Consider the following 23854-nt stretch of genomic DNA (forward strand, 5'->3'; position numbering starts at 1 on the left):
TGCTACAAACAAAAAAAATGTTAACAGCTTTTGAGGTTCTTTAAGCAAGAGTTAACTGCATTAATAACCTCCTGCTAAGCAAACAGTTTAAGCGGGCTTAATTATAAGGCTGATTTAAAGTAGTGAAACAACAGAAGTGGGTTATTTCAGTGAAACCAATAATAAACAAGACTGAGTGCTTAGAATTAGCTAGAAACAGCAGCAGGTTCAAACACACTTGATGCAGAGGCTGTAGTACTGTGCTCCTGCTATGTCAAAGCAGCACTTGAAGACCTTGAGCAAATTACCTGATCATTTACTTTTCTTAGACTAGTCCTTGATAGCAAAGAAAGGGATAGCTGGCACATTAAAACTCATGTAGGGGTTTCTTCCATTGCACTGATAATTTGATAAATTTATTGAATTTCTCTCATTTACTTGTATATGCAGTGAGAACACAAGGAAGAGAATTATCCCAAAAGAAAACTTCAGATGCATGATGAGGAGTTAGGTGACTTTAACAGACTTCCTACGGGAAGAAGAAACCCAACGCCTCACTCTGCTTTTGAAAGTTCTCATTTAAATGTGAAGGTTTTAACATGACATTTATTTTGCAAACATGCACTTTAAATGACCGCTTCACAGTTGTCCACATATGCTCTGCCTTTGACTCTTGAATGTTTACTTTGGCTTCAAAACAATCAGGAGAAAACCTGCTTACTGCCTTTGCACTAGGGAAACCTAGAATCACGATGAGTTCCTCCCCCAAAATAATATTTCAATGAAACATTTCTATACAGAACTTTTGTAAGTTAAAACACTCAAAATCTGCCTTATACTGTTATCCATGTTATTTACAGAATACCTTTCTTCACTCAAGTTTAAAGAAAATTAGCTTAAGATACTGATGAAGAGAAAAGCATCTTTTTGATAACAGCAAGTTATCACCCACCCCCCAAGTACCTCACTCCTAACAAAGGATTCAATGCACATAACAATATGATCAGAAGAAAACAAGAAAGATAAAAACAGAAAGAAGAAAAGGAAAGGACACAGCCTTAGAGGAATGAAACATTACCTTTGGAGCGCACGATGTAACACTGTTTCTGTAAATTTTACACAAAAATGGCAGAAATAAATTGTAATACAATTTCAGACAAAACTGAGTCTATGTTTTATTAAATACAAGTTTACAATTAATATTAATCAAGTTGTATGCAGAACAAGGATGCCTAAAAGAGGGCTCTAAATTTTCTTTAGAATACAAAGTACTTTTAAAACTACAGTAAGTTCTCCTTAAAACCAAAAAGAAACCTGTAGATATAACCTGCTTGCATACACTATTAAAAAATATAAACAGTTAGAAAGGAGAATCCTCCCACTCCCCTCTAAGTCTCAATCCAACAAAAGGGTTAGAACACATGCACAACCTTAAGCATATGAATAACTGATTTCAATGGGTTTATTCATGTGCTTGCAGTTACATAGGTGTTCAAATGCTCTCCTGAATGCAGTCCTAAATATATGCTTCAAAGGATGGCACACCATAGCATAAACGTTTTGATTTACAAGTGAAATGTGTAAAGTCAGCAAGTTTACAACTTCATACATTTCATAATTAGCTGACAACTTCCTTGCATCATGAAGCATTTCTAGAGCTAAGAAAAATAAGTGGTTTCTCTAAAATAGGTTCATCGCTTGGGCTCAGAATTACAGAAGGACAGACACATGGCAGACAGCAGCAGACAAAAATACCATGGAATCATAGAATATGCACCAACTACTACCATACATTTGCTCTGGTATAATTCTGAACAGCAGCAATATTTTAAAAATGCATTATCAGTTGAGCTTATCCATATTGCTCCCCCTGTAAACTATTACTTAATTATATCTCTGCATATTCAAGCATGGAGATTATGTTTTTTTACTGATTAAAAATAAAAGCATCCTGTGAATAATTTCATGTGGGCTGTGCTTTCACATAAACTTTTGATCAAGCCAGTGGAACTTGTTTGTGTGATCAGTGCACATGTACCACTTCTTGCTCAAAGAAACTGCAATGTCAGCACTTTCCATTCAAAATGTTTAGGTTTTCGTATCACTGTCAAATGCTCAAGAATTAGCTCAAAAGCTATTTAATTCTCAGTAAAAAACACCCAAACTGTTGATTAGAAAAATACCTGTTTTGAGACACCAAAGACTGAGCAATGAACCACTTTTAATAAGCTGGTAACATTGAGAAACCATTTGTAAAATCAAAACAGGAAAATCCTGAAAATTTATTTTATCCTTCATTTAGCAGATCAAAGTGGTTAGTTTGTTGAAATTTAGTAACTAGGCATGGCACCACACATTAAAAACATTTTTAAAGCAAAAAAGTCATTTAGTTTTGAGCAAGAAAAGAGCTTGACCCACATTAAACCAACAATACCCTCAATATGGAAATAGAATAAATCTACTAGAAACAGCAAAACGACCTCAAGTTTTAAATAACTTTTGAACACAGAAGCAAGAACTCCAAGCATTTGAGCTGATAAGGAACACAACCTAGGACTGCTCTTTTAAGTTGTAAAAAGGACTTCGTGGCTAAATAACAAAGCAATAAATTAATTATTACACAGAACTTCCCAGGGACAACATAGAGGTAGGTTACTTTTTTTTTCCCCTTCTGTTGTTTTCTTTATGCTTCATTCTGCACAGACATTTCTCTTTATCTGGTAAGTGTAGCTTGACAAATTGTGTATGACCACAGAAGCAAAGTTAAGCCCATGCAAGCATTTCTCGGATCAGGAATCTCATTAATTTTATAGCACTTCATATACCCATTTTCACACTTATTTTGTGTGCTACTTTCCCTACTAGCAGGCTGGTTATGGCCACATGTATGATGGAGTTGCTCTAAATAGATAAGATACCATTATCAAGCTGGAACATCCAAGGACAGCCCAACTATTCCTCCCTGACTTTAACTCAGGGACCTAAAGACATTGGCTGTATTTGTGCAATGATCTAGATGCACTCCCCCAGTAGCTACTACTACTTGCATTTTCAGCAGCAGTTTAAAACAGATATTGGAGTACATGAAAAAAGGAAGACGATTCTAGAGTGGTTCCTGTCAACCTTGAATCCATCCCAGAAATTCTGTATCCGAGTATCAACATGGAAACAGGACAATTAAAAGAAGATGAGCACACTCTGGTGGTGCTTAAAATACTTGCTGAATAACTGGTAGTTCCAGAAGGAGTTATTCACAGAAAAGAATCAAATTAAATAGTGGCACTATTTGAAAATACAAATAGCCAATTTATAACCTGGTACCTTACAACTACCTTAAACACAAGATGCAATTAAATGCTCCAACAGATCCCTTTGGGTAAAGAAAAACCAAAGTTCCAATATTTCACAAGTCTAAACAGCACAAAGGGATACTCTCTGTATCACACTGGATTTAAACAAAGTGCATTTCTTCAGACTAGGAAATGTTTCTTAATCACATGTGTGAATAGACTTGGCCTATTTAAAGTACATGTGCATGACAACCGTAATCCTTCCTTAGCTCAACATTCCCCTTTCAAGCCAATTATTACTCCTACTCAGGTAAGGACAAAAATTATACGTCGGGAAAATTAGTCAACAAACATTACACACACCACTTGGGACATCATATATATATATAGATATATATACACACACACTTCTGACTTTATTCTGCTTTTGCACTTTGCCAGTTTCTACCAGGCTTTTATCTTATGAGGCTTTTATCTTATGAGGCCCCCTTCTTCAGGGGCCTCACTGGAGCTCCCTGACAATACTTACACTGTCTATTCCCATGCCCAGTTCTCTATTGTTGCTTATAAATGCTTCAAGCTCATTCATGCCAGAGAAATTCTTGACGAACCAATGAAAGTTGATGATACTTTAGGACTAGGCAGATGCTTGTTTACTTAAGATTAGTCTGGAGCTTCCATTTCAAGTAAACTGACCACTGTAGCTCAACTTTTTAAACAGTTTTTAGGCACTGCACAGTTTTCTTGTGACCAACTTGTTAGTGCAGCCTGCCAAAGAAATACATTCTGTCCAGTTCCTTTCTCTAAAGACTAGTTACTCCAAATGACATTTTTCTGTGGTAAGCAGGAAAAGCACTTCTGATGATTAAGCAAACCTGTTCTGGTCATAATTCTTCCTATTATTTTAGCCCTACTTGGACAAAAACATAAAAATAACTTATTTGCATTCCTTATCTGCCACATTAGATGTACATGAGAGGGAAAGAGTTCTCATTCCTGAAGTTACCTCTGAAAAAAATGCAGAGGGCTAAAGAAATATCTAACCAGTAAAATTAAACATGTTCAAACTACGAAAAAATAATAATAACAAAAAAATCTAAAGTCTGCCACTGAATACTGCCTTTCACACAATTTTCAGGTTATACATTTGAAGAACATTTTTCCTAATGATAAACTACTTGAATAACTGAGCATTCTTTTGAGTATAAGAAGCACATTCTACATTCGGATTTCAGCTTGAAGTATATCACTAAAGGAAGCAAACATTTAATTAAAGAAAAGCTGTCTATGTGCACAATATATTCCCTAAAGTAACTCAACAAACGTCACCAAGCAAGACTAACTGTTTTATTATATTGCATTTTAGAGTTAAGACAGGAACTGCCTAGATAAAATCTTCAGTACTTGTTTCCTACTTTGAATCTTAAAATCCAAGCTTTCCACATTACAAAGTTGAAACCAAGGGCTGCACTATTAAAAAAATCTGTACAAAAAAACAGATTGTTGAACTATCCAGCCTTGCCTAGTTGTAAACTGGGTTATCAAATGTGAACCTGATTTTGCAACTGACTGTACACACAATATACATGCAGTTGTAAGGGGCTTCAGAGCCTTCTGCGCATATTCTGTAATTGTACGGATTCATTCCTGGGTTCAGCTGCAGTACTGGAGGCTAATGGTGGGGTTCAGCTTAAATGCATAAAGCTGAATACAGTAAAGGCATCCATAAGCAAGGTAGGCATTTCAGCTGGTGGTGAGATCTGGGGAGAACACTCAGTCACTGACATACAGAAATCCTGAGCTGCCCTACTTATCGTGCCTGGGTTCAGCTACTACTCCAGGAGTGCAGGGGGTCTTGTAGGTGCTACATCATATTCGCACTCCCTGTCTTGGAGTCCCCAAAGGTGTCTCAAACAGCATTAGATGCCTGCATGCAGTAAAATGAAAAAAGCCCCAGACAAGAGGATTGCAGAAGCCTAGAGCGTTAGAGGATGCTTTAAAGACTTGACAGCAGCCCACGGAAACCTCATTGGTTATCTGGGAGTTCACTCCTGGGCTTGATTCACTTGCCTGACTCTAGAGCAAGATGGTGCCACTTATGACATTACAGGATCATAGAATGGTTTGTGTTGGAAGGGAACATAAATCTCTTCCAGTTCCAAACCCCCTGCCATGGGCAGGGACACCTTCCACTAGACAAGACTGCTCAAAGCCTTGTCCAACCTGGCCTTGACACTGCTAGGGATGGGGCATCCACAACTTCTCTGGGCAACCTGTGCCAGTGCCTCACCACCCTCATAGTGAATATCCAAAGTAATGATATCCAAGAAATCTGCATGGGACAGGCCAATAAGACAATGGCCTTTCTCTCCCAGCCAGTTAGGACATACCAGGACCCTAAAATGCCTTTAGATTTCCTACAGGGAGCTGAGGTGAATCTAGCTTACATGGAGACAATTATGGTCAGGTAACTTACTCTGCCTGAATTTCCACCAAACTAACACTTTATAGAGAATTGGGGGGAGAAGGGGAGCAAAGCAGGGAAAATTGAAGAAATATGCATTAAATCTGATTAAAATACATTAAATCACCATCATTCAAAATAATTGTTTGATGAAAGTGCTCTTAAATAGTTCATTTTATTGTTCCCTGTAAATTACAATTTTAGCATCCTACACAACCTTAGATTGTTTTGATGTATGGAGAGAGACAAGGTGTTTATTAAATCTAATTGAATAAGTAGCTGAGCCTACTGAGCATAAAGGAAATAAGATGACTTCTGAATCGAGTGCAGGAGAGAAAAGAAACTTTAGAGCCCTCAAATGAAAGCTTCTTGACTGATGTGACATCATAAAGTTTCCATCTATATTGTTCAGATAAGCTTAAAAATGGAAAATTATGGCAAGAGAACCAAGAGAGAAGTCACCAAGCAGTAAACAATGAACCAATGTTTTTCAAAGAGCTTATTAAGCCACATTTCCAGATTAATGTGTATACTTATCCACTCAGATTTACTATAAGGCAGCCCAACATCCAAAACTTGTTTTGAAGATGACATAAAACAAGCTTTTGACAAAATTTTACCTCTATGGAAAGTCGGAATGGTGGTAACCGTGAAAGACTTCCTCTTAGGTTCCTATTTATTTTCCATTTTTAGGGCATTCTTTAGGAAGAAACCTAAAAATGTCTCTTATCTGAACTTTACCATATCATACTGAAGATCTTTTTCAAGCAAAGAAAAAAAAAAAAAAAAGATTCTTGAGGACAATTAACTCCTTTACTGAAGACAGGGAAGCGCCATTCATTCTTATCCCCCAAGAAAGATGGCAAAGAAAAAAATAGGTTTTTCTAGTTAGGTAACTAAACTAAAATTTACTTTTGAAAACAGCAGTGTTATTTCCCAAAGTTGTTCTCAGCACAAGCCCAAAGCTATAATTCAGCTCTTTTAGCTGTTAAAGATTAACAGAAGGCAATTTTTACAAGGGATTTACCAGGAGGAATGATCATGTAAAAATACATGCAAGCTTAAAAATACTAATACTGAATCTAGAATACAACTAACTATTGTAACCAGAAGACCCTGACATATCAGACCTGAGTATTTATTGATGGTAGAGTCTCATGTATTTTCTACAATTTAACAAAATACGGCTATATACTGGAATGGATTATTTAATTTTTTTTAAGGTAATGGAGGAAAAATCTGATTATGAACACATAATTTTATATAGTGTTGGTACCAACACAGTTGGCATATGCACAAGTAAACAGAACTGGGTAGCAACATAGAAGAAAAGCATGTCAGGAACAAATACTCCAAAATTAAACAAAAAAAAAAAACACCCCAGAAATGGAACAAACAAAAATACCAACCCCACAAACAAACAAAACCACCCACAAAACAATAAATAAAACCCTACTCATCCTCCCCCCAAAAAGAAGAGACAACAAAACTCCCAAACTAAATCATAAACTATCATATTTTAATAACTATGTGCAAATCCATACAAACCACCTCTAGATCTTGCTCCCTCCTGCATACACTACTCAACATTGTAATTTGCAGATAACCTGTTAAGATTTGGTTGGTGCATATACAAAGCCAAAGAATGTATTTAATGGACATAAGAACTTACTACCCTAGCTGCATTTTTAGGGTAAAAAGCAATGAACAAGGAACACCCATGTAGTACCAGCTTCTAATCCAAATATGTATCACAAGAAAGTTGTAACTAATGTTTCCTATTATAGCTTACACTGCAGGTACCCACTCAACCCTAGTTAAAGTAAGGCAAATGACATTGTTATAGGTAATTTAGCAATACCATCTTTCTCATGAATAGCGCTTCTCTGTTTAAGAAAAGCTCAACTGTCATATTACATCTACTCACATGAAAAATTGGGAACCATTGGTATGTTTCCCTCGGTTTGCCATTGACAAAAGGAACGCTCTGTCATGTTTGAGAATAAAGTTTTCATCTGTTTGAAGAAAAAATATGTTTGTCAGATTTTCCCTGACAAGGAACATTAGGCTAAGTTTCTTAGTAACTTATGGATGCTACAAGGAGAAATTCTGCTGCTGCTGCTAAAGAAACATGAATAAGTTGAAGAAAAACAAAAATAAAGCTTTAATAAGCACCTCAAAGTTACAGTAGAAGCAGTTATGAGACAGAAAATGTTCTTTCTTAAAGAAAAAGCTTTAGATACAGTGCAAACATTTCTAATGAAAAAACATTTAAAGTCATCAGTACTGTCTTCAATAAACAGTAGACTCCCATAGACTTGGATTTAAATCCAGCATTTTCTGAATAAGAACACTGTTGGCAAATTGACTGAAATCCTAAACCAAGACTAAACATACATGATACTGTTATTTACACAGTATGCACCTCAGGAAGAAAGATCAGGAGAACAAACCATTTCCCCAGTGTGTATCGTTATGAGATAGCCACCTATCCACTCCAAACTGGAAGTCTCAAAATGTCCAAGGGAGAAAAAAATAAATACCTGAATAAGAAACTAAAGAACAAACTGTTCCTGCAACCTAAGTATAAAATCAATTAAGACTAAACTAAACATGTATTTTGCATTCCAGTAAATTAAAGAGGACTTCTGGTTGCACAGCATAATATAAACCCAGATCTTCTGAAGCTCATTTTCAAAGCTAAAAATAGTAATTTGAGTGTACAAAGCCGTTACTTGCAAGATTACACATCATGGTCCTGCATGTTCAGCACTCACCCCCTTTAGAAACTAACCCTACTAACTTTTTAGCAAATGGATCTGTTCAAGACTTTCTTTTGACTAAAGGTTGTAATACTCCAAAACCAAATGATGTCCCTGTAAGACAAACTTAATGGCATGCACTTAACCACGCAGAGCTACTTGAAAAACATACAGAATCCGGGGCTGTTACCCAAATACATGTAATGCTTTTTTTAATGCTTAAATACAACATTAACTACCCATTGGTTTGGGTTGGTTTTTTTTCCAGTAAAGAATTTTATGTCTTTGAATATGTTATAAATTCACCATTTTTCTTCCAACAACAGATTTTGAAAAGAAGTAAATGCACATTTATTTACAAATTCTTTGCAAGTAAAGTAACTTATTTAGCATATAAACAAAGTAAAACTACTTTCAGAAACAAACACTAAGCATACAAACCTTGAATAGGGAAGGGGAGGAAAGGGACATTAACAAAACAAGAAATAATTGTTTAGAGATGGAAATTATGCCAGTATTCTTTTTCAGAATAAGCTACTAACCCTCAGAAAGGTCAGACACAGAACACTTCATTTTTCCAAGCAACAGATATCCATCTACAAACGGACGTATCAGTTGGCTATATATTTACTAGGGAGGGTACAAGGGAACAGAGTTTGAATTTGTGTTACTGAGCTTTTGTCTCTTACCTTTTCATTTTGCAAAAGACCACAATCTCTATAAACAAAAGAATATGTTGACAGTTTTAGGCAGGAAGATAGGAGTTTATTCATGAATAAAGTTGCCTAACCTCCATGCTGAAAGTCATGTTTAACAAATAATGTTAGCCTTAATTGTCAGTTAAAGTTAAGTATTACCAAAAAAATTATCTGAAAGTCATGCATATAAAAAGGATTCTCATGCAACATTAGTTTCATGCAAAAAGTGATCTATAAGTATACCTGTCTGCATTAAATACCTTCAGAATCAAGATTTGTTTATCTCAGAACTAAATAAAGAATCTGCAAAGATGTATTTCCTCTTACCTTTGAAATAGCCACCATAAATAGATTCACCTCCTTTTCCATTACCTGTGCATTAAAAAGCATGAATTAAACCTTTTGTTTTGTTTATGAAAAAAAAGTCATATGTAACATTCCACCAGTTTACTGCAAACCAGTACACTCTGGCCAGTTACTAGACTTACTCCTCAACTCAGTCACAGCCACGCATTGTCCTGTTGACACTCGAAATACTGAGAATGAAGATAGCCTTAGTACCTCTGAACACTGGGCTCTAAAGGCCAGTTCTCCAGTCCTCACTGGTATTTGCTAAAGCAACAGCATCCAGCAAAACAACAGCAAGGAGGAAATAATAAAAAATAAAAATGAAACAGACAACAGTAGGTATGAGCAACAATCTTGCCTGGCCCAAAGCCGTTGAAAGGCCACTAGAATGGAAGGGCTAAGAACATAACTAGCAGTTTTAAATGCTCTTCTACTTGACTCTCAAAGCAAGATACTCCTTCACCACACACATTTTATCAGGCAAAAGATTTCAGTAAGTGAAGGAGAAAGACATTTTGGTAAGGACAGGTATTTCAGGGAAGGACAAAAGGCTAAAACATTCTGTTGTACACTGCTGTACTGTTGTACATGCTGCAGGGAAGAAAGCAAAGAAACTCCTAGATAATATCCTTTTAGAGATTTTTTTCATTAAACACTTCTAACTTATCTACTATTTTATTTCTAAACTTATTCAAACAGTTATGTCCCAGTATTAATAGGGCATGATTCGTGCCACCTCTACTGCAGGCACGAAAGTGAAAAGCAGTTAAAACTACAGTTTGGACTTGAACTGTTTTAATAATGTAAGTGTTACCAGCCCCTAAACTAAAGGGTTTTTCCTTCTTTAACTTAATACATTTTTCTAAATTTTTTTCAAATATTACTTCAAATGAAACATTTTATAATTTCAAAAATTAACAAAGACGTGCTATAATTCACAGCAAATTAAATATTTTTATGGCACTGTAATAATTCCACAGCACTTTCTAAAGTTACATTATAATCACATAAGTCATAACAAAGTTCCATTTATAGCATTTCAGTTTTAAACATGTATTTTACCTTCGCTGAAGTCCCCACCCTGGATCATGAAGTTTTTAACCACACGATGGAAGGTAGTGCCTTTGTAACACAGCTTCTTTCCAGTTGTTTTGCCAATTCCTTTTTCACCTGCAAGAGGGTTAAATAAAAAGAATCTACAGACTGTCACAAAATAAATTGTAAGGGTTTTCCCTCCCTACTGCTGATGTATATAAGAGCCATCAGAATCGTAGAACTATATAAGACACCACACCTCTACCTGTTGCCTTTTCAACATTCATTAATAGCAGACAGGACCTCTTTACAAGGGGACTCAAGTGAAAATTAGGTTATTTCTTAAAAAAAAAATTCTAGCCCCTCCCAAGGAAGAGTGTATTTATTAGCAAACCACTTGTGACAATTTATAGAAAATAAAAGTTCATTATAATGATGGGTTAATTACTTTCTGTGGTTATGGCTATACTGTGATGCTAGCTGAAGCTTATACCCGACTCCTTTTCAAACCGTTATATATCTGGATTTGGCACCTGAATCCTTGGACAGAAATTTGAGGTCAGAACAGGCTTCAAATCAGCTTCAATACAGTCCAGTCATGGAAAAATGGGACTGAGCTACTCCAAGCATGCTTCAGATCTTTACCAGTTCATGAACAGTGTTGGGCCACCCACTAATGCCAGTTTACCCAGCACTGACCCTCACCATCTCAGTATGAAAATTGAGACTTTCATTTCTGAAAAGAGTGACAGAACAGGGGAACAGAATTGTTTATACAAGATCAGTTCCAGGGTGAACTGAATGTTAATTGTAACGGGGATTGGAGAGGAGGGCAACAACCGAAAAACAAAAAGTTCCTCAAATCCTGTACTGTTACCGGGGTCACTCTTATCCAGCAGCAGAAGGCACACCAGGCCATAGTAACCTGTTAATTCTTTCTGAGCCTTGTATTTTTTAAGGAATGACAGCCAGTGGACTCCTGCTGCAGCTGTAGCTCAAGCCTAGTGGTGATTTTTGAGAAAGTTTCATTAACAGTTCTTCCAAAATTCAGGAGAAAAACTTCACTGGGCATGTGGATGAGGGTACTGCGACTGGCAGGGCAGAGGTCCTGCTAGTAGGTTCATGAGGGATTTATACTGACCCAGTCAAGGAACAAAAAAGAGACACTGACTTCAGATTCCAGAAAGTGGAGAGCTGGCAGAACACTGTGATTAAGGGCATTAGGTATATTATACCCCATACAACAGCTAAAATCCCATGTAAACCATAGTTCAGGAGATAGTCTGTAATGAGAAAGGACAAATAACCTAATTTTCTGTTTCATCCCACCACTAATTATGAAAAAGACATTTGACACTCTATCAGAGGACATTTAACCTGTATGTTCTGTACCATGTAGTTCACTCAGAAATGTTCCTGTACTTGTTACCTAGAACCAACACTCTCCTTTTGCAATCTCTTGCTCCTCCACACAAAATTAACTCCTGGCCAAATCACACCAAATTTGCCATTCTAAATAGCCAACTGCTGCCAGGATGAGGGCAAAGAGAGTGACACAAAACCCACTCACGGCATTGTACTTGTAGAACCCTCTTCTTGGAGAATATAACGTATTTTCCATTACCCTGACTCTCCATACCCATGGCTCTCACCAGTTATCTTCATTTGATATTATGAGAAAGGAAGCTCCTGACAAAGTGCCAAAGAGCAGATGGGCTTGGGCCTGTGCTTGTTCAATAGGTGGACTGACGGAAGGACCTGAAAATGCCAGTTTGCAAGCCCAGATGTTTTAATTTAAATGCAAGGAGCCTCTCGCTGTCAAGGCAGACAGCATTTTTTCACAGGAGCCAGGTCTATTTCTGACAACGTCAGGCTGCAGGAAGGCTGCCCGAATCACCCCATCCTCCATCTGTCTCCGACAAAAACATCCTGGCTTGCTTCACATAGATTATGGAGGGAGCAGCAGGCAGGATGATGGGCACAGCATTTTAAATACTGGTCTTTCTCTCATGCCATATCCCTCTACCTTGAGACAAATGAAACCACCATTTGTGTGGTTTCACAAAATGCATGCCCACCACACAATGGATGGACACAGCTCAAGTTGCTACAAGGTCCATATCTCAAGAGTAGACCTCCTAACTTTGCTTACTTTACAATATTCTTCCAATTAAAGACAAGCTGCAGCTGAAGACATCAATGAAACTTGTACAGCCAGCTGCAGAAGAGAACTGAAACAGGGATCCAGTACAAAGAACTCAGACTTTTTTGCTTTAAAAACTTGTTCTGCCTGTTTGTTTTGTTCCTCATTATCTCCAACACCTTTCCCTTCCTTTACCTCCACCTAACATTCTTCTAGCAAAGTTGCTGTCAGGATTTAAACAATTCTTTGGAGCTACAGAACATGAGGCTCAGACATTATGCTATCCAGTCTAATACTGCATTTAATTTTTTATCTTTTGTACTCTATTCTGAATAAGATAAACTTCAAATGAGCTCCCATTTTTGTATGAGAGCTGTACCATTCTTGCCCATTTTTAGTCTATCTCTAGGTATCTCTAAGAGGAAAAAAAATAATCTGAGAGTAGAATAAAAAGAGGAAGCACCACAGAAAGACCTCAAAAAAATGAGGTACATACTGCACCTTCCACAGTTCATAGTGTTATGAAGCTATTCTGAATCTTCAGAGATTATCTAGAACACATCACATTCTGGGATTTGAGCTCTGACAAGATTAGCTTTAAGAAGTTAATACATAAGGATATCAACAAATTTATTTCACATAACCAGATAGCTAAAAGCTGCTGCTCACTAGAGCCAGATGTTACAATGCTGCCTGGAAAGTCTTGCTGGAGTCTTTGAAGGAATTGGAAAAGAGTTATTTCATGTTAAAAGGGAGAGGCTTCACTGGTATAGTTAGTTCAAGATATATTGTAAATCACTGAGCACCCAGTTATAAAAGACCAGGAGAGCACCAACAGACACTTATGCGAAGAATGTATTTTGAAACACACACCAATTCCTGTAATAACCCAATCAAGATTAATCTGCAGTTTACAGCTGAAAAATCTCTGAGGAACAGTGCAGACCAAAAAACCCCACCAAATCCTTGCTAATAGTACTCTTTTTGAAAAAGCTAAGTCCTGCTTAATTGAAAAAAAAAACAAAAAAACAAAACTCAAAACAAAACAAAAAACAAAACCCCCAAAAACCAAAACCACCCTTAAAAAATGGACTGGAAGGTGCTACATTATACCCAGACATTCTTTTGTAAGTGCTGCACCTTTGATTTCACAGATCTCCAACCAAACAATGCCAGTATTTCTATGGGGCCATCATATTCCCTTTTAGTCCTTCATTAGCTAAAAATGAAGGAGTTTTCTCAGATTTAAAAGATGGTTCTTTCCTCTGATCTCTGCAGCACTTCTATGAACCTGAAATATACTCAAAGTTTTATTATAGATAAGTAACATTTTATATAAGAAAAAGTTTCAATATATTCAGCTTTATGTAGTGTCCCAAGTCAAACATCACTATCATACTGTGCAGTGACATTAATATTAAATATGTCTCCTGACAAATCCTAGCACCCTGATAATCCTACATTTGTGTAACTTCAGTGACCTCTTGTTAGTCTCAGCCTTGTCAATCACTTCTACCTAAAGGAGTCCCACATTAGGGACCAGAAGTTTTTGTTCCATAAATTCAGTTAGCATTCTCTAATCATGTATTATTGCCACTATCCTAACTCAGACAGTTACAGAATACCACACTATTTCCTGCTATGCATTATTCAAACACTCTTCAGGTCTAACAAGTCTCAGCTTTGTTTTCCCCAGGAAAACAAAGATCAGCACTATTATTATGCTGTGGATTATACTTGCATAACAAATAATAATTCTAAGAAATAGAAATCTTAAATATGAGCATGCTACTTACCCGAGCACAAGCAAAGGAAGTTTTTACAAGTCTTCGGACATATGTCTGAGAAGAGTTGAAACATAATTCGACCAACTAAAAGGTTAAAAAAAAAATTAAGAGTTTTATAACTTATAATAAAACTTCACATAAATAAGCATATTTTGAAAAAAAAATTTTCCCATAAATTTTTTTATCAATTTTTTATTATTTTTATCAATACATTTATTTTATCAAGCAGAAAACATCTCAAATATGCATACATTAAAACAAGCAGCAGGAAAGAACAACACCATAACAAAAAAATGAAGACTGACATCATTACATCTAATTTTATTTAAAATCCTAATTATTCCATTTTGATTTGAAAGACAAACTTACTTATTAAAATTTTTTATCCTGCCGATTCCCGTTTTGAAAACATGTGCCATAAATACAGGTCCTCAGAGAGCTGGAGTAATTCCCCTGCTCCCGTGTACTATATTTATACAAGTAAATTAATAGTAACATTATCACAGCTTCCTCTGTGGCAGTTACCTAAAAAGCCCAACTGACTTAGTCCCATACTGTGTTAAGGACTAGAGATACATCAGCACTCTTCTCCCAAAATCGTCTAGTTTAACAACAAACGAACAAAAAAGATGAACCAAAATACAAAAGGCAGGCAAAACGCCAACAACAATTTTAGCATTTACATTCCACTTGCCAGGTACTATGAGCCACATACTACCTTCTGCCTACGCAAAGTGGGCAGACTAATTCTCTCAGTCCAGCTACCCCCATGCTACTGGTGGTAGTTATGCTACGTACCTTCCAAGACGATTAAGTACTGCTGAAGAGTGCTTTCATATATACTGGGTTAGAACTGATTCACATTTTCTTTTATATTCCAAGATACTGGGGTGTATGTTGCTAAAGAAAAATACCCAAAAAACCCACATGAAAGCTTCAAAAAATATACAATTAGCAAATAGGAAGCTGCTAAATAAGTCATAAATAAGCCACACTGTCAACCAGCATTACAAGGAGACCAGAAATAATCTGTTAATGAGCACTACACTCTAGTGGCGTGCACTGGTAAGACTTCAAAGATTTTTTTATTTTCCTTCTGTCCTGGGTTCAGCAGTAGCAGTCATTTTTCTCCTTCTTAGTAGCTGGTGCAGTGCTGTGTTTTTGACTTTCAGCCTGGGAACAACGCTGATAACACCGATGGTTTTAGTTGCTGCTAAGTAATGTTTACTCTTACGAAGGACTTTTTCAGTCTCATGCTCTGCCAGGGAGGAGGGGAAGCCAGGAGGAAGCAGAGACAGGACACCTGACCCAAACTAGCCAAAGGGGTATCCCATACCACAGCATGTCATGCCCAGCATATAAACTGGTGGGAGCTACCCAGAAGGGCTAGATCACTGCTTGGTAGGGCTGGGTGAGCAGCTGTATTCTCTCCCTTTGTTATTTCCGTTATCATTATTATGGCAGCAGTGATTTGTGTTATACCTTAGTTACTGGACTGTTCTGATATCAACCCCCGGGAGTTACATTCTATCGATTCTCCTCCCCATCCCTTCTGGAGCAGGGGGAGGAAGAGGGGGGGCAGTGAGCAAGCGGCTGTGTGGTTCTGAATTACTGGCTGGGCTTAAACCACGATGCCTTCCACACCCAAAAAAAAAAAGAAGTTCAAATGCCTTTTATTCAATATTTTGTCATTAAGAAAAATTCTGAGAAGCTCCTAAGAAATTGCATTCAATTTTAAGCCTTTGTCCAAACATACGTAATTGCCAACAAGGTGAACTGTTGGTTAAAAAGGGGGAGAAACAAAATAATACCACCTGTATTTTGTAGTCTTGGATATAAATTCAAGATGCCTTCAGCTGATGAAATGTCTGCATTTCATAGGATTATAAAACAGTTTGGGTTGGAAGGGACCTTAAAGCTCATCCAGTTCCAACCCCCTGCCACAGGCAGGGACACCTTCCACTAGACCAGGTTGCTGCAAGCCACATCGAACCTGACCTTGAACACTGCCAGGGATAGGGCAGCCACAGCTTCTCTGGGCAACCTGTGCCAGGGCCTCACCACCCTCACAGGGAAGAACTTCCTAGTATCCAATCTAAATTTACCCTCTTTCAGCTTAAGGCCATTCCCCCTTGTCGTCTCACTACATGTACTTGTAAGAAGTCCACTAACTACAGTAAGAAGGTTCTCTGAATTTTCTCATTACAGTAGGAAAATCTAAGGAAAATGGTGAGGAACGGTCTCCAAAGAATGAAGAAACTGCAAATATTCAAAGACCTCACATTAAACAGTGGTAGCTGTAACAACCAGTATGAAAAAGCAGCTATTCTCAAGTGAAGAAATAATGATAACCTATGCAGATTGAAGACTCATGCAGAGAACACAATGGAGTAGACAGTTTAGTAAGAGTTATCAATTTTCACTAAAAGCACAGTCATTCAGAAGAACAGAAGGCCCATTCCCCCTCTTGCAAAAGCGCTGAACAGTGACTAAATACTTTAAAAAGCCACATATACATTTTCTCTTGCATTCACTGTGTGAAATAATATATGCACTTTGCAAAGAAAAGGTCGTCACTATCCCCATTATACCAAGAGTAGAGAAATAGAGACGAGCTGCCCTCAGACATAAATTGCAGAAGCCTCTGGCTTGCAAGTTCCTGTCCTACATACAAACCCCACCATATCTAGCACGTGAAGCAGCAAACACCACCACTTCTGTTTTCTGGTTGAAGAATGTCATTTGAAGCTCTTGAAGATGCTAAGGCAGAAGGTGGGAAAAAACATTCATAACTAAGGTGTCATGATTTCAACAGCATCTTAAGCTCATGCTTTGTCAATAATAGCATCTGGTAGCTTCTCCTGCCTTTCAACTCCAACAAACTGCTTGTAATGCACATATCCACAACCAAAAGACTAAAACCAGTTTAAAAGACAAGGACCTCCATATAACCTAAAGTACTGCTTACCCAGTTTACCCGGCTATATAAAATAGTGCCATGTGCTTACAAGACACAAACCACATACTGTGTGTCCATCTGCTGCGTTGCTACCTGTATGTTACCTAAGCTGCATCAATACCATTATCACTGAAAGCTTTTCCACTGACAGTCAATTAAATGTGCCAGAGAAAGATCAAACACATTTTCACACCTTGATCTGACAAATACATATGAAACAGCAGCTGTTAATTAAAAAAAAAAATCTGCATAAAAGTTATGCTTAGAACTTACAAATCTTTCTCATCTCTCAAACAAAAAAATAACAGGAAACATCTAATTTTAAACTTGGAGCTGAGGTAGGTGCTGACATAACACAGATAAAGCATTTGAGATGCTATTCATTTTCTCAGATTTAGACACCTCTTATCTCAAATGATCCACCTACACTGTATAGAGGAAATTAACAAAAGATTAAGTTATCCCATTAGGGAACAAACTTTCCAGGACTAACAACAAGACAACAAGCAAACAAACAAATTGCTAAGAAGAGGTATTCAAGTAGGTGAAGTTTGCTTACAACCTACCCTGACTCTTCGGTTGGTCTTGGCCAAGAGATGAACCTGCAGAGATGCCTCACTATAAATTAAAACTAAAAAATTAGGATTATATTTTTAACAATGAAACTCTCATCTAACATGAGATGTAAATGTTCCAGTACCACAAGAAAGTTACACAAACTCTTAAATCTTGATTTTAACACATCAACAGGCAGGACATTTATGTAATTTTAGTGTATTCTCAATAGAAGACTGAATCTCACCACCTCACAGCTATGATGATGTGCTTGCCTGTAGTACAGTGTAGATTTTAAAGTACGTTACTGTACTTCTTGAGATAGCCAACACCATAGGAATTTATCCAGTCATAACGTAACATCTGCCTATTATTTATAAGACAATACTTTGATAAAACATTCTTATTTGTTAGAAAACTTTTGACTTTTTAAACAATATTTTTGATAGAAATTAAAGTGATGAAAGAGTATTTACCTTACTGGTAACTACATACAGTAAGTGATGTATATATAAAGTCAAAGATGTTTTCAAGTTTGGTTTCACAAAGTGCTGTACACAGCTAATAAGCTTATAGAAACCTGAAAGCATTACAATCAGAAATAATCCAGTTCCAGGACTATTTTCAAATCAAAAGATGAGAGGTTTTTTCTTGTGTTTTTGAACACATGATCAATTTTTCAGCTGAGGAAGAACTAGTACTTGATTCAAATTAAGTGGTAAAAATTAAGGGTAGGAATGTCCATGCTATATTGTGCTGAGGGCTTCTGCTGGCAAAGTCTAATAAAATCAGTGAATTAAAATGTTTATTCAGTGATTTCCTCCAGTTTAGCTGCTCAACTTTTCTGAAACAACCTCAGGAGCCATGTAGTACAAACTGTTTTGCTAGATGTTATGTTTAGACCATAAAGGTGTCAATTTCAGACAGACATTCCCAAAATAAATCTAGCTATTCAAAAATATATTGGGTTTGACTTTTCCCAGTTTCCCAGAGCAAGCCAAGTACGCAGTCACTGAAGCATTTTTTTTTCAGTATATCAACAGGAATATCCTGCTGAAGAGGAAAGCAGGGATTACAACCATTAAAACAGCAATGCACATCCCCTACAGGCTGACTCCAGGATGCCTGTCAGAGGCCAAAAAGCTTAGACAGATCTGCCTGAAAGTTTAAATAACAGCTCACTAAAAAGAATGTATTTTAACGTTATTGATATATTTATCCCTAAATTTGTCAGCACTAAGTCATATAAACTTTAAAAGACTGCGTTAAAGTAGAAATGTAGCTACAGTTTTCAGAAAAATACAAACTTACTGTGGAAAAGGAACAGATTGTAAACACCAGGTAAAACAATGGATGTCACAGTTGCCCTGAGCAGGCATCTATGCCTTGACACATTAATACTTGGTTAATGCTTCCTTACCCCACTTTACACTCTTTTCAAGGAAAGCCTCCATAAACTTACTTCCCCAGCTCTCTACTAAGCCCAGTCTTCCATAAGTACTACCTGAAGCTCCTCCATTACAGAACTCTGTGGTCTCCACTAAAGCAAACATATTTCAGTACTGCATACAACAAAAATTTACTATCTTACTATATTTCACAGAGATATGCAAGTGAAAGACTGCACTTTTTCTTCTCCTAGCAAAAGAGGCTCATCAGTTAGATCTTCCACTTACTAATCCAATTTGTTCTACACTTCAAAGTAAGTCTTCAGGGTATTTCATTCTGCACTGACAACAATTTTATATGATGACTGGATTACAATTTTTATTAAACCAGTTCCCTCCGAATCTACACCTTAGCTCCCTTATAGGCCCTGACAGGGGTACCCCATACAGAGTGCCCCATTGGCTCCTGCTGTACTACACCTAACTGGATTGACAACTGTTTCATGGACAAAGTGCTGATCTGTTTTCTGCCAATATACAACTTTTTGCCTTCAAAGGCCTGAAGGTTAATGAGAAGCCAGTTAAGAACAGTTTCTGTCTCCAGGAAGGGTAACAAAATCCCCATAAAGCATCCCTGGTTCTATTAATGCAAGCACAGTACTACAACTTTTGCAGTGGAGCTTATTTCACATAAATTCATAGCAGCAGCAGCTGAAATTCCAAAATATACCAGACTTTTGCCTGAATTGACTAGAAGGAGAGAAGTAATAGAACAGCAGATTGACTGATAAGGGAAGGGGCATACCAAAGGAAGGAAACTGAAACAGAATGAAAAAGTGAGGAAAGGGTTAAACAATAACAAAGGACAGCGGGAGGGGAGGTAATAAACCAAGATGAAAAGGAAAATTCTTCCAAGAATAAGAATGAAAAAAGCAAAAATGAATAAATAATATATTTCATGATATATAAATCTAGCTGGGGAAGGGTGGGAGGGGAAATGTGTGAAAAAAAAAGAATCTTGGATGGCCACAAGAAATGCTACAGCAGCAGACTCAGACTATGTATGCGATATCCTAGTCAGGCATCTGTTCTAATTATCACAGTATCTGAAAGACTGAAGCTCCACACAGATTTTTGCATCAGAGATTAGAGATAGAATTATTTAAATTGGCATCTGCTGCCATCCCAAGATTCTTGGAATACTGTAAGGTAGTTTACTCCTATGTGCACCCTGTATGCAGCCACATCCATTGGTATGGGGGCCCAAGAGGAGGGAGAGGTGCTGTTGGTGTTAGTATCAAGATAAACACTTATTTCTGATTTATTCTCCCTTTGCTCTTCAAAAGCTATGAACCATAATGTGCATTCATAAAAAATGCTTAACAGGCAACTTATTAAAAACAGCCTAAATTTAGACTTAAAAACAGACGCAAAGCCTTCAAAATTTGCCCCACTGTTGGGGGAACATTTTTGGACACCAAACTACGCTGTTAAACATAACATGGTTGTGTGTTCTGCAGGTGAAGAGATGTCTCCAATATGTTAAGAGGCATGTCTGCTTATTCTCTGAATTTTGTGGGGAGATATTAGTTCAGCTGTTCAGTGTAGACAGGGTGGGGGGTATGTCTTATCTCTTGGCTAGCGACAAGATGTAGGACTGATCTTTTGCCCAGTTCTTTCTCCCTACATCTAATAAAAATGAGCCAGCAGATCAGCTTATTGTATTAAAGTCAAATAAACAAAGCCTTAACTTCAAAATCTGCTGGCAGTTTAAAAGTTAAAATGAATACCTCACTAGTATCAGCAGGGAGAGTACATCTCACAGTTAGTGCTTCATGTCATCTGGAAGCACTGCTTTATCATTCCCACTTGATTCAGCTTTTGAAGGTCATCTTACAGCTAGAAGAGCAATGTTTAAGCTTTTTAAATATAACCTTAAATCCTGAGGCATAGTTGCATAGTGAATTCATAAACAGACACCAGAATAAAGTAGCATAACCAGATTACACCTAAGTCCCATACCAATATTTTACAAATTGGCACATTTTCCTGCAAAAATACAAGCCATTAGTCAGGTGCAATGAAACCAGCACGGCTCTGAATTTGATATACACTTTTGAGATCCCTGTTACTTTAAAGGGACAATAAACACTGACAGCCACAAATACAGCCAAAGCCCTCTGTCTACTTCAGGTAACCAAAGCTCTGCACCACCAAGAACACTAACACTGCAATTCCTCTCTGACACCGCTATCAGTCATCAAACCCAAACAGATGTGAGGAAAAACAAGGTAATGTGCTTTCACTCATGATGCACAGCAGAAGGCTGAGGAGACAAGGCAGTCAACAAGGGATATAATGAAAGAGCAGGAACACATACATAAACAGCAGAAGAGTACAGTACAGGGAGAGATTCTTCAGATGGAGAGTCAAAACAAAAAACCCCTAACAATGATTACAAGCAAATGAGATGAATAATGAGTTGTCTTTGCTATAAAGCAATGCCATTAAACTATCATTCCTAAACTGGAAACCTACCCAACGTAAAACCTTTTTAGTAGTCTTATTCATAGTAAAACTAAATTTAAAGACATAGAAAATGTTAAAAGTCCATTTACATTAACTTTTTTCTCCTCAATAAAAGTATTCAGAAAAGGCACATTTAAATAACTCAAACAGGAGTGACACCATCAACAGATTTATAGATATGCTCTATCTGAAGGCTGAATTCAGAATTCACTGAAGCTTGAATTGAATCTGTCTTTTGAAATGAAAAAGCAAGTTAAATGGGTTACAGTCATATTTGAAAGCAACTGAAATTTGAAGTGCAAAGATACAAACTTATTTCAAAGGCTTTCAGAGAAACACTGAAGCAAAAACTGAAAGTGAAAGCATAATGAAGCCATCACATTCCTTAATTTTTCTGAGAGATAGACAGCAGCAATATAAAGCATTTTATGCGAGGCAACTCGGATGCATTAACAAATTCATGTTCAAAGCCATGGGTAAATAAATCTCCACAACCATTTTTACAGAGGGCGGAAAACAGAAGAGGGAATCAAGTACCTATTCCGGGATTAAAACTCACAGTCTGCCCCTAACAGGCATATTACACTTCCCATAGGGAAAATATGAGTTAAGAGATGGATTTGTTTTAATTATGTTTCTTTTTTGAAGCGGCCACCTGATGAGACATTCTCTGCTTCTACAATCCCATGGTCAATTCCTTATTTACACTCACAAGACTCATTTTAAGCAGGAGGAGGAAAGATTTTTTGCCAGCTGACCTCCCGAGGTCCCTTTCCGATTTTAATTACCGTATGATTAAAATTACTTCTCCGAGTACCTTTCCAGTTTCCTCACGACTTGCCCCAGTTTTCCATAGTTTACAGAACTGTAAAGGTACAATAAACAACCAGGCAGCACTTCTAATAAAGGATGCTCCTTATCTTGAAAATGGTGTTAGCCTCACAGAGCCTCTCACGTATGAGACTAAAAATGTGTCTTAAGAGAATAAAAAAACATCCAACACACTGGTAAACATCAAAAGTTACTAAAACTAACTCAGAAATAAGATCAATGGGCAAACTCATTGATAACGGCTCGAGTGCATTAGGGAGGCAAAAATGTGGTAAAACCCATCCCAAACACGACACTTCAGACAAGACTCGTGCCAGAGACACTGGCCTTACCTGGCTCCCGGTTGATCTCTATCTCGAAGAAGCACTGAGGCCGGTCCTGCACCCCCATGGCCGCGGGCAGCCCTGCAGCCCCTCGGCCTCGCCACCTGGACACAAAGAGGAGCCGCGCTGGGAGCCAAGCCCGCCCCGCCGAGGGGTAGCATTACACGGCCGCAGCGCTGCCAGAAACTCCGGGAGACACCTTCCCCTCCCACTCCCCCTTCAGCCGCCGGCAGCGGGGCCGCCGGAGAGCGAGGGCAGGCGGCAGGGCACCGGGAGGAGGCCGGCGGGGGGAAACCACGCCGAGGGGAATTTCCTCCTCTCACAAACATGGGGGAGGTGAACAGGGAGAGGGGGGCACAGCCCCGTTCAGCGCTGCCTGCCCTACCTATCTCCTCCCCCGGGAAGGGGTGCGGCGGCCGCGGCCTTACCTGGCAGCTCCGGCGCTTTGTTCGCTCTCCGCGCCGCACGCCCCGCTCAGCGCCCCCGCCCTCCGCCCCGCTGCCAGGAAGCGCCGCCGGCCCCCAGCGCCATTAGCCGACGGGCTCCACGGCCCGTCCGTCCGCCCCGCCCCGGTACGGCGCAGCACAGCGCGGCCCCGCCTCCAGCTGCTACGGCCCGCCCCTCCCCGCCCCCGCCGCGGTTTCCCGCCGCCTGCTGTGAGGGAACGGGGGCGCGGTGATGGTGGGGTCGGGCGCCCAGTCTCAGGGCTGGGGGCACCGCTCCCTCCTGAGGGGCGAACCTGCCGTGTCTCCTTTCGTGGCCG

The 23854-nt window shown here is 38.4% G+C and overlaps 1 protein-coding gene across 8 annotated transcripts in view; it reads right to left on the bottom strand.

Moving 5' to 3' along the window:
* The window catches only part of NKTR (natural killer cell triggering receptor), a 42009-nt gene extending 18359 nt beyond the window's left edge, over positions 1-23650 (bottom strand). For 6 of the 8 annotated variants that reach the window (XR_008970837.1, XM_057398907.1, XM_057398906.1 and 3 more), the window contains exons 1-6: positions 23520-23650; positions 23101-23195; positions 14516-14590; positions 10604-10711; positions 9521-9565; positions 7661-7748 (exon numbers count right to left, since the gene is read on the bottom strand). Coding sequence is in view for 7 of the 8 variants with exons in the window: in XM_057398907.1 (XP_057254890.1) it covers positions 7661-7748; positions 9521-9565; positions 10604-10711; positions 14516-14590; positions 23101-23158 (374 nt within the window). In the remaining variant the exon portion in view is untranslated. Of the gene's footprint in view, positions 1-7660; positions 7749-9184; positions 9213-9520; positions 9566-10603; positions 10712-14515; positions 14591-23100; positions 23196-23519 lie in introns of those variants that run through there. The other 2 variants (XM_057398908.1, XM_057398909.1) reach the window with 2 other exon arrangements.
* Between the last annotated feature and the right edge of the window lie 204 nt (positions 23651-23854).

This window comes from Pezoporus wallicus, unplaced genomic scaffold (genome assembly GCF_028554395.1).
Source record: "Pezoporus wallicus isolate ANWC-B61680 ecotype Strahan unplaced genomic scaffold, APGP_CSIRO_Pwel_v1 contig_3487, whole genome shotgun sequence".
Taxonomy (NCBI): Eukaryota; Metazoa; Chordata; class Aves; order Psittaciformes; family Psittacidae; genus Pezoporus; species Pezoporus wallicus.